Source organism: Chiroxiphia lanceolata, chromosome 11, assembly GCF_009829145.1.
Source record: "Chiroxiphia lanceolata isolate bChiLan1 chromosome 11, bChiLan1.pri, whole genome shotgun sequence".
NCBI lineage: Eukaryota > Metazoa > Chordata > Aves > Passeriformes > Pipridae > Chiroxiphia > Chiroxiphia lanceolata.
In genome coordinates, this window is record NC_045647.1 from 5,207,686 (window position 1) to 5,218,570 (window position 10,885).

Consider the following 10,885-nt stretch of genomic DNA (forward strand, 5'->3'; position numbering starts at 1 on the left):
ATTCTCCCCCCCCCTTGTCAGCAAGGAAATGCTGTTTTGTGAGGTCAGTGAGGTTTTTCCTGGGAATTACAAGGTGGGAAAGAAAATGCAAGATTTTTCTGCTGTTTATGTTGGTACCCTCTTAGTGGCCCTTGAGACATGACCTGTTGCCAGTATGTGTTTTCCCTGGAAGAGACCCTTCTCCTGTGCCAGATGTCTGTTGGGGAAACCTTTACCATGTCCCATTGCTGTTGAGGGCTTAGTTTGGATCCTTACCCATCAACACACCGTGGCAGTGCTGGGCTGTCCATCATCACAAGGTGCTTACTCTGAAAGGCTGATGATCCCTATTTAATGTGGCCCAGCTAGTTCCTGATTGACAGAGAGGAAGGAAACATCTGTTTTTCCAGTCTCTTGCTCACCAGTTTGGATGTTGATTGTGAAAGGTCCTGTATTACCTGCGACACGTGGTGTGTGGTAACGAGCAGGAAGGGCAGTGAGCAGTGAGAGCCCAGTGAGGCAGCATCCATCCAGGCTGCTGCTGTTTTTGCTGGCAGCTTTCTGTCCTGTTGTGCAAACAAGCAACTTGGGAGTTGGTCCTTATGCATTTATGCCATCATTTAGTACATGACATCCTTGTTTGCTATCTGAGAAGGTGGGCACAGCCAGAAGGGACCAGATTCTGTATCTGGGAGGGTCTCCCAGGAGTTAGAGACTGCAAGACAGTGAATACTTAGCCAGCAATAAGCAGCTGCATCCCTTCCAGTTCCAGGCTGTTGCACTGCAGTGTGTATTTGTTTACCTGAAGCAGAGCTGTTGTCTGCTTCGATAATTGATTTTATGTGTAAACTTGTCACCATGACCAGTGGTACTCTCAGGCTCAAGGTACAGCTTTCAGAAGGCTGAGCAGTGATGAGTCACTTGTGTCTGTGAGTTTGGGGGATGACTCGTTGGAAATAATGTGTTACATAGTACCATTGATTTATTGAATCAAACAATAGCTCTTTTCCTCCCAGCCCCAAGGGATAGGAGGTGAAGAAAATACTGGACTGCTCCCCACGTTCCACTTTCTCTTTCCTTCACTTCCTCTGTAGCCCAGAGTTTCTTCCCCTTTTGCAGGGAATTGCACGGATTTGGGACTTAAATTCAGATATGTCAGCATATCTGAATATGTCAGCACTGCAGACCCCACCTGAAACCAGCAGTGTAGCTTTAGGCTTTAGCTTTTTTCTTTTCCTAGGCAGGTTTTCTTCTCTCCCTGCACTGGACCCAGTTCCATCTTTACCACCCCATGGTCAAATCCACATGAATTGGCTCCCCTGAAGCTTTTTTCCCGGTGTCAGGTTGCAAAGAGAGCTGCAGCCCATCCTCGGTGGTCTGACAAGTCCCTCCAGGGCAGGGGCCAGCCCTGATTTTTGCTGTTCTTGAACAGCTGCTCTCTTTACCAAATTCTTGTAGCCGGACCTTTCCTTGCAGCAAATTGTGACAGCAGGGGAGCAGCTTACATTGCCTGTGCTCCTGATGGCTGTTGGGAGAGCTAGGTGTCATAGACTGCATGCCACTGTCATCTTTTGTTACTTCCTTTCTCTTATGCATGGAAGTTCATGGGGACTTTTTATCCCACCAGTGCTGAATCTTGCCAGAAACAGCCTAGCAACAGATTCTTCTATGGGTTAATTATCTCTAGTGCAGCCTCATTTCTCTGCTGCTGCTGGTCTGCTCCAAACCTTAGCGAGGACAGGCTGTTTCTCAATGAGATGCAGTGTGTAGTATCAAGGTGAGAGGACAGGCAGGTGCCTTGTGAAGTGCTTTGAATAAATAATAAAATGTAAAAGAAAGGAAAAATTTGTACGTCCATGCAACAGTTCCTGCTTTCTGTGTTGCTGGAATTTGCAATAACTTGATGGAAATCAGTGGAATTATTCTGGATTGATATTAATTTAATTGAAACAGAATCTGCTGATGAAACATTCAAAAACAAATGCCAAATTTCAAAAGGCTTTTTGCACCTACCTGATGGGGTTTCAGGTGTACCTGGAGGAGATTAGATGCTAACAGCCAAGATCTACATGTCTGTGTAGGTTCCTGATCTCCAAAACACCCTGTGAGATCTGTTAGAAGCTGGGTGGAAAACACCCTTGTAAATCTTGGCCTGATTCCTGCTGCAGATGAAAAAAAAAATCTCCTTTGATAGTTGCCTGGGTCACTTGCTGAGCTGCAGCAAAGACACGAGGGGATGACACGAAGCAGGACTGTCTTCAGGTTGTGGGGCTAAAGCATATGGATTGCAGCATTACAGATAGTAGCTGACTCTGAAACTGTAGAAAATGAACTGTATTAGGATATTTTGAAGTTGATGTTGGACCTCCTATGCTTAAAGTGTTTGTTTTCATTCACAGATGACATAATTCCATCTGAGAGCAGCTCCCTGTCTGACACAACCACCTATGATGATGGTATGATGTTTATCCTTTTCTTCCTATGAAGTGTGTCCATTCAGAGTCATTCCTTTGACTTAATGTCCTTTAGCATTTCCCATCCCTGGAAGTGTTCAGGTTAGATGGGGTTTTGAGTGACCTGGTCTAGGTGGAAGGTGTCCCTGCCTGTGTCAGGGGTTTGGAACTAGATGATCTTTCAGGCCCCTTCCAACATAAATCATTCTATGATTCCATTATATTGGTGGCTTTCATTGATAAATTACTTTGTAGCAGAGGAATAACAGCTTATCAGGAATGTCTTTTCTCTTAATGGATTAGTTCTTGAAAGTTTCTGCTCTGTAAGCTGATCTGAGTCATCTTTAGAGAAGGAAGTTGGTTTTAACACGACCAACCTGCAAGCTGAGGGCACTGTGGATGTCAAATACTAGATCCATAGGACCTGGCCAGAACTGGATAAGAGGCTGAAGGACTTCAGAAGCTTGGAGGGTTAGCCCAACCCTTCTGTCCTCACAGCTACTATAAAACTTACAGAAAAGTAGAATAGTCACAGATATTAGCACTGTTTACATTTATCCGTTCCCTAGTGAGCTTGCATCTTGCTTGGGTTGGTGTTTGCTCAGCTTGCTCATTTCACACACACACCCACAGACGTATACTCACGCCCTGTTCCACCAGGTGGAAAGGTCTTGGCTTGCCTCTCCCTTAAACTGGCTAATCATCATTTGGGGACAAACATTATCTAAATTATTACTCACTTTTCAGTTGGGGCCTGATTCTGATCTCACTTTGTCCCAGTTTTACACTGGTACAACCCATCTGGTGCTTTAAAATGGAGTTACACCTGATTCCTGCTTGTACAAGTAGAATTAGAGCCAGGCTTGTGAACATGTTCTCTGTGATGCTCGACCTGCATTTATATGTATTAGTTGGAGTTTCCTGTTGGCTCTGTCGGGACCTGAGTTGTGCCCTAAGCAAAGTGAGAACAAGGATCAAACCAGCATCTTCCCAGTTGCCTTCAGCCAAATTTGTCTGTCAGTTTTCTTTGCTCATTCAGTCGCTTTTGAAGTCAGTCCCTTTTAGGTTTTATTTCAAAACTAATTCTTAAAATGTCATTTTCAAGTAAGAGTTGGAAGGTGAGGGGTGGGAGCTGGTCTTTGCAGAGGCTAAGCTTGCCTGCTTGGCCCTGGAAAGGATTGCTCTGCAAACAGAGTTTTTCCAAGGAAGTTCCGTTTTGTGATCTGGCACAGCCCCAAGCTGGGTGTAATCTCTGTAGCAGTTAGTGGTGCTGGGATCTGTAGGAGCCTCCACAATGTCCTGTCCACGTGCAAGAGAGCTCAGTGCAGGCAGGAGAGCCTTTCTAGACCCACAGCTTCTGCCCTTGTCTCTGGAGTGCAAAGTCCTCCTTAGGGGCCACGGATTTGTATACAGGGCAAAACCACCAAGGATTTTGCTAACAAAATACATATTCCTTTCCAACAGTCAGTGAATCGCTTCCTGTGGCAGCACAGAGACCCAGCTCTGCACAGCTTTCTCCAAGACTTCCTCCACCAAAGTCCCTCGGGGTGGAGAGAATTCATCTCAGAAAGTCATCCATAAACGAGCAGCTCTTGGAAACCAGACACTCCAGGTAGGCACATCTTGCTGCTGCCACGCAGGTGGAGAACCTGCTGGCATGAGTTCCATCTTGCTTCTGCCCAGCCCCTGCCGCTGCAGAACACTCCTCCCTGGGAAGTTCAAAAGTCAAATTATAGCCATATGTAACCATTTAGCTGTGATATGCTTCATTTTCAAACTCGATTCCTTTGCTCCTCTGTTGCCTACTCTATCCCTTCTGCCCTTTGGCAGCAGCTTTTCCTGCCAGCCATCCCATGAGGACCAAGAAGGGGTTGAATTTTTCTTCCTTTTTAACAACTTTGTTCTTTACACAGGGAAGCACATCCAGTTATGCCCTTCCCTGTTTGCTCTGCCTTTCGTTGTTTTTGGTTTTTTTTTTATCTCCAAGACTTTGGAGCTCATACTCAGCGTGGCACAACTTGTGTTTAACCTAAACGAGGTTGTCTCCTGTTACAGGGACGTGCTCTCGACCCACAGCAGCCCTTACCGGACACTGGACCGGCCACCCCAGCCCCACGGGGGGAGGAGCATGCCCACAACCCCTGTGCTCACACGAAATGCCTACAGCAGCAGCCACTTACAGTAAGGGACCTTTGCTTTGAGTGCCATGTCCATCTTAGGCAGCAGAAAAATAAAAGTGAATGGTGTTAACAGGGTGAAGGGTCCTTTGCCATACAGCTTTCCCTGCTGTGTTGGGGTCAGGCTCTCAAAGTGCAAGTTAGTGCCATTACTGTGGGAAGAGAGCTGCAATGTGACCTCACATGTATTATTAGACAGCTGAGAATCCACGCTGGGGAAGGAGGCATGCTATGAATCTTCCAGTGTTATCAAGAGCCCAGGGTTGGTTTGTTTGGGGTAATGCAGCTTTGGGAGATGGAGCCACAGGAATCCCACCTCTCCATGTTCTTCTCCTATCTCGTTACTTGTGTAGGCTTTACCTGCTTAAAAACTGAGGGAGCCCTCCTGTAAATCATTACCAAATGTGTGTTTGTGACCTTCGCTGTGTGTACCCCTGTGACAGATTAACCTTGCTCACTGTGACAGATTATTATGCGAGAGATCTCCTAGTGCTGCAGCAAATAAAAAAACTCAGCCAAACTGAGTTTCTTGCGGTGCAGATATTCCGTGAGGAAAGATAAGGCTGGGTTCATACTGTGCTTGTATCGAGGAGGCAGCTGACATGTCCATGCATGCTCTCTCCAGCTCTGTGTGTATGGTTGTGTGACTGCCTTTCGCCGACCAACATCTGTGTTGTTTCAGGCCAGATGTTTCCCCGCACCACTGCCGGCAGCGCAGCGGAAGTCTGGAATCCCAAACCCACCTGCTCTCCGAGACTCCCGCTGAAAAGTCAGCCTTCACCCTCTCCAAGTCCCAGCGAAGCAGCAGCACAGAGATCCTCGACGACGGATCATCCTACACTAGCCAGTCAAGTGCAGAGTATTACTGCGTGACACCCACTCCCAATCCATATTACACTACTCAGACACTCGACAACAGGACCAGGGGTCGAAGACGGTCAAAGAAACATAATATTTCCGCCGCAAATTCAGGGAGTATGCCAAACCTCGCCCATAAGGATGTCCGCAATGGTGTCTACCACAAAAATCAGGAGCAGCCTTCCTCCAATTACTATATTTCTGGATATTCCCCGTACACCGAGCCCGACGTTTATTACAATGGAGGGTATGTCTATGAGAGTGACACGGAGGGGCAGTACAGCGTCAATCCCTCCTACCGCTCATCGGCACACTACGGATACGACCGTTACAGGGAATTCAGGGCTTACCACGAGGACGAAGTGGACAGAGTACCACACAACCCCTATGCAACCCTACGGCTTCCCAGGAAGCAGGTTGCTAAAACGGAGCACATAACCAAAAACATTCACAAGGCCTTAGTAGCAGAGCATCTCCGTGGTTGGTACCAACGTGCCTCCAGCCAAAAGGAGCAGGGTCACAGCCTGCAGGCAGGCTTTGAGTCTGACAGAGGATCTCAGAGGAGTTTGGGCTTTGCTGGTCTGCAGACGCCGTGCTCTCCGAGCAGTCGGGTGTCATCTTTCTCTTCAGGTAATGTCTGAATTCATCTGTGCTGAGTGTTTTTGTAAGTCCCTGCTGTGCATTCAGTTCTGCCTCACTTTGCTGCCTAAATTAAGTCAGAGTTAAAGCCAGGCTAGAGCTCTGTCTTGAAAGGTGGATGAGGAACCGAGTAAGATCTTGTTCCATTCTTGGGAAGAAAGTCTTGATTGTTGCCTTCTCCTAAGGGTAAAAACTGCCTTTTGCTCTTTGTAAGCTCAGTAATCCAGAGAGGCACGAAGAGCCAAATGTGTTTCAAAGAGGTGTATTTACCAACTAGAAGCAATGTGCAAAACTTCATGCCATGTAAATGCAGTGGCTGTGATGGCTTCCAAAACACAGTCCAGTGGACACCACCGAATGGGTCAGAAAGTCTTTCTAAAGAGATTCCCTGGCTTCAGGACACCATCTGTACTTTCCTCCCTGTTTTGTGTTTGCATTGTCTGCATGAGTGTCCTGCAAAAACCCATAGAGATCACTGATGAGAATTGTCTTGTTTGTCTCAACTGATTTAGCTGGAGAAACATCTAATTTGTTGTAATTATTTTTTTTAACTTACAGCATCTTCTGCAAACACTGCTGGGAACTGGAGAAACCCAGTTGCACTGGGACTTTCAGACTACGATACGTTGTCTCATTCCTCGTATGCCAGCTGTTATGGGAATGTTTATGGCAACCTTCCTTTGCAGAGCAGGTGAGTAGAGTATATCTGGGTTTTCTACCCCTCCTTCTACATTTCATAGGCTCTTAAAACTTCTGAGAAAATCAGCTTTATTTCAAAGAGCCAGGATGAAGAGTACTTGTAAAACCGGTGTCTTGAGAGCAAGTTTTCTCTGTGTGGAGTAGATCAGCTGTACCATCACTAACTATACCACTGACTCTCAAGGAAGGAGGGAGCAGTCATAGTGAAGGATGAACTCATTGGTTGCACAGCCTTTTCATGTGGCTGGTGCTGGACCATCACAGATCTCACACTCCCTGGTGACTGTGATGCTCTGAGCAATGTTATGGGCAGAGCACCCACTGAGCCCAGTCCCTCTCACTCCTTGTGTTGAGGGGGTCTCTCCTGTACCCCATCAGCAGTTTGGCAGCACACAGTCCTGCTGGGTTTCTGCAGCTGTAGTGCTTATGCTGATGAACTTTTGGAAAAACAAGGAGAGGAAGCAGCTCTCTACAGCCTCACGTCTTAGTGCTGGCATTCAAAGGCAATACCACCTCTGCCAAGTGCATCTCCCTTGGCAGAGCTGGATCCAGGAGGTGGGGGAACCTGCTACTGCTTGCAGAGCCCCCCTGCTCATGAGGGCTTTCCCAGGGGCTGCAGGGAGCACAGGGTCTGCTTGGGCCTTGCAGGAATTCCTGCAACTCTCTCGCTGTTTCGACTTGGCATTTTCATATTCCCCTCCCCACTGTAGTAGGCTGTCTGTTGGCAATGAGGACAGAGAGCTCCTGCCCTGGGGAGTGACTCTGCCCCCACAAATGCCATCACATTTAAATACACTTATGCAAAGTGGAGCCAGCCATAGTAAGTACCCCACCCCCACGTGTGCCTCCTGCTTTGTGGGTTGCAGTTTGTGCTGACTGCCAGACAGACTTGTGTGAAAATACTGAATTTTTAATTTTGTTTGTTTTAAAATAAATGAAAGTGTAAGAGAATATGTAAAAGCTGCTGCTAGATCCTTTTTTTTTGCTTTTCTGAGCGAAATGCTATGGGCTGTTTTATTGCAGTGGTTTAAAATATCTACAGCAACAGTGTTTAAAAATACAGTTCCTACTAATTTCTTAATTTCCTATAATTGAAGTTTAAAAATTTAACTTATATTGGCAGCTTGATCTAAATGAAGTTTATTAGCTATTAATTTTCAGTATTCTGAACCACTTGTCTGATTGTTCATCTGTTTTATTTTTTGCTTTAATGTGATCGTGGCAAACAAGCAATCAGTACGTTCAGTGGTCTTGACAGTGCTCAAGGCCAGGCTGGATGGAGCTTGGAACCTGCTAGTGGAAGGTGTCCCTGCCCAGGGCAGGGGGTTGGAACAAGATGATCTTTAAGGTCCCTTCCAACCCAAGCCACTCCATGATTCTGTGACAGTGTTGATCAGCTGAGGTGCCTGTTGCACGCAAATTTTACTAATTACGGCACAAAAACCGGGTTGGTGTTTGGAGCCAAATTACAGCGAGGTGAACTCACAGTAACCAACACTGCTTTGAGCCCAAGGGAGGTGCATGAATTTGGGGGGCCGGGGAAGACCCTCAGCTGATCCCTGGTGCCGTGTCTGTCTTGCAGAACGTACACGGAGCCGAGCCAGCTGGGTGCTGACGACGAGGATCGGTTGGAAGGAGACTTGCCCAGCAGCGAGCAGAGGTTGTTCTGGCACGAGGACTCCAAGCCCGGGACGCTCGTGTAGCCCACCCGCGGCCCCACATTCCTGCCCCCGCGTGCCTTGCACAAAACGCTGTGACTCCGAGGCGGATCTCGGGTGGAACTCCCAAACTGAACAAAAAGAGGAAGCAGGCTGGTTTTGCTGGGAAAGATTAAAATCAGCATTAAGAGGGACTGTAGCAAACTGACAGAAGTCTTACCGTGAATGGCGTTTCTTTGTGAATCCGGACGGCCCACACGAGCCAGGGCAAGCCACAGTTCATCTGTGACTAGATGCAGCACTTGGTTGAAGTATTTATATTTAGCAAGCACTTTTTGGGAAGATTGAAAGATGTTGAAGGCAAACCTCAGAGGAAAAAAAAAAATGTGAAAAGAAGACTGTAATGGAAAAATCGGAAATTCTAGGAGCACAATTCTGATGTCTGAAAGAAAAAGAAGAAAATGAAAATTTATTCTGCCATGGCTTATGATAACCTGGAAGGACTTTCATAGGCTTATGAAGGATAGATACTATGTGTGTGAGTGAGGCAAAGGGTGACTGAATCAGTATTGGAACATTAGTTGAAGGAAGGCTGGGGGTTTTTTTTGTTATGGAGGTTTGAATGAGTTTATTCAGTTTTCGAGGTGTTGTTAAGAGTGTTTGTTAGCACCACAAGCAAGTTCTGGAAAGAAAACTTGCTGACACAATATGTCGTGTAAAACTGTAGGTGATTGTGGATTTTGGAAACAGAAGCAGTAAAGTTTGAACTCTCTTTTCCGTGATAAAGCATCATTAATAATGACACATTTAATGACCTTTCCATGGTACAACTGTGTGGAGAACTAGGCAAATTTTCACAGTGGCTGCATGGTGACCCCTGTTCATCGGGTGACAATTCCGTGTTACTCTGTCACAGTGGATCGAGGATCCACGGTGGGGAGCTCCAGTGATCACACAGGGAACAATTTGGTAGTAATGGCCAGTATTTGAAGGTGGATGCAAACACAAACAGCCAAGTGGGTGCCTTAAAATGAGGGGCATTAGGATTGTACCGCGAGCCATCTGAACTGCCAGGTGCATTGCAAAGTCACTAAGTGACAGAACAGCATTTTCACAAAACCATTTGTGTAGGGGGGAAAAAACGTGACTGCAGTCTTGATTGAAGAGGGATAAACCTACCTCACATCATCCACCTGTAGGAACAAATTGGCATGGGTTGTCCTGCGAGATTCCCAATGACTCGTCTGCATACGGTAAAATCTCTCTCGTTTCTCAGCTGTACTGTGCTTCAGGATTCCAGAAATGGTGCTCTTTTGTTCTTTTATACAAAGGATTAGTTACTCCTTGTTCATATTGTGAATAGAAAAGTTTCTGATAAACTTTTTTGACTTTTTTTACCAATATTCCAGAGCATGTAATATATACATGAGGACACACTTGTTAAGCTGGTACTTAGTCGTTTGTATTATTAGAGTCGCGATTTGGAATTAAACGAACAAAAACAAAATAAAAAATAACTTATTTCCTTGGTTTTGCATATTTGTATAGCCTTCTAGAAATGCGAAAGCTCTTTTTGCTTATTCTTTTACTACTTCTGAATTTTTTAGACCTATTATTTTGTATAGGTCAATAAACTAAAAAGTGTGCTACCAAAACCACGTCAGCATTCCTCCTGTTTCTCCTCGAGTGCTTGGAAAACTGCAGTGTGTGTGTTAATTTCAGGGCTTTAAAATAAATCCCCATGGTGTGATTTCTTTTGGCCTGTGGTGTTAGGTTGGGTGCAGAGGGTCGGTGGCTTCATCTGAGGGAAACTTTTTCCAGGACACTTCAGAGGCTCCCAAAACACATCTGTAAGTCAGAATTTCTGCCTCTCCATCAGCTGTCCTGAGGGAAACCAAGCTGGGCTCACTCAGCATTCCCATGGGAGGGTCACAATCCCTGGGACCTGCTGCCCAGCCCCAGCCTGGCAGTGGTAAAAGGTGGCCTCATGTTGTTGAAAATACTTCTTGCTTGTCTGTCCTTGCACCTGAAAATTGCCACAGCCTTTCCCAGTTGGAACATGGCTCTTGGGATTGTGTTGCTCATCTGCTTGGTCCTCTTCTGAGTTTGTGCCCTCTGAGATACCCACCTTTCAGTAAGAGTGACTTCTGGATGTACAACTGCTTCTGCACCCTGGTCACCCAGCAGTTGAGGTTGTTCAGTCTTGCTCTCCTTTCTCCAGAGTTAATTGTCATTCCTTACTTTTTGTGACATCCTTAAACTTCGCAACCACAACTGAACTTTATTCTTATTTCCAGGTTGCTGGTGAAAATAAGTATTAACAAGAACTTGCAGGCGTTCCCAGTAAGAATACCCCCATGTTGTCATACTTTTCCATTTCTCCAAGTAGTTTTTGTGGTTTGTCTGTTTGCAAATTTTTCAT

At 46.0% G+C, this 10,885-nt stretch overlaps 1 protein-coding gene across 3 annotated transcripts in view; it reads left to right on the forward strand.

Moving 5' to 3' along the window:
• Window positions 1-9,988, forward strand: part of FRMD4B (FERM domain containing 4B) — an 82,190-nt gene extending 72,202 nt beyond the window's left edge. For all 3 annotated transcript variants that reach the window (XM_032699288.1, XM_032699289.1, XM_032699290.1), the window contains 6 exons: window positions 2,379-2,435; window positions 3,897-4,044; window positions 4,488-4,613; window positions 5,292-6,097; window positions 6,665-6,797; window positions 8,388-9,988. In XM_032699288.1, the coding sequence (XP_032555179.1) occupies window positions 2,379-2,435; window positions 3,897-4,044; window positions 4,488-4,613; window positions 5,292-6,097; window positions 6,665-6,797; window positions 8,388-8,508 (1,391 nt within the window). In that variant the 3' untranslated portion in view covers window positions 8,509-9,988. The remainder of the gene's footprint in view (window positions 1-2,378; window positions 2,436-3,896; window positions 4,045-4,487; window positions 4,614-5,291; window positions 6,098-6,664; window positions 6,798-8,387) is intronic.
• The last annotated feature ends 897 nt before the right edge of the window (window positions 9,989-10,885 follow it).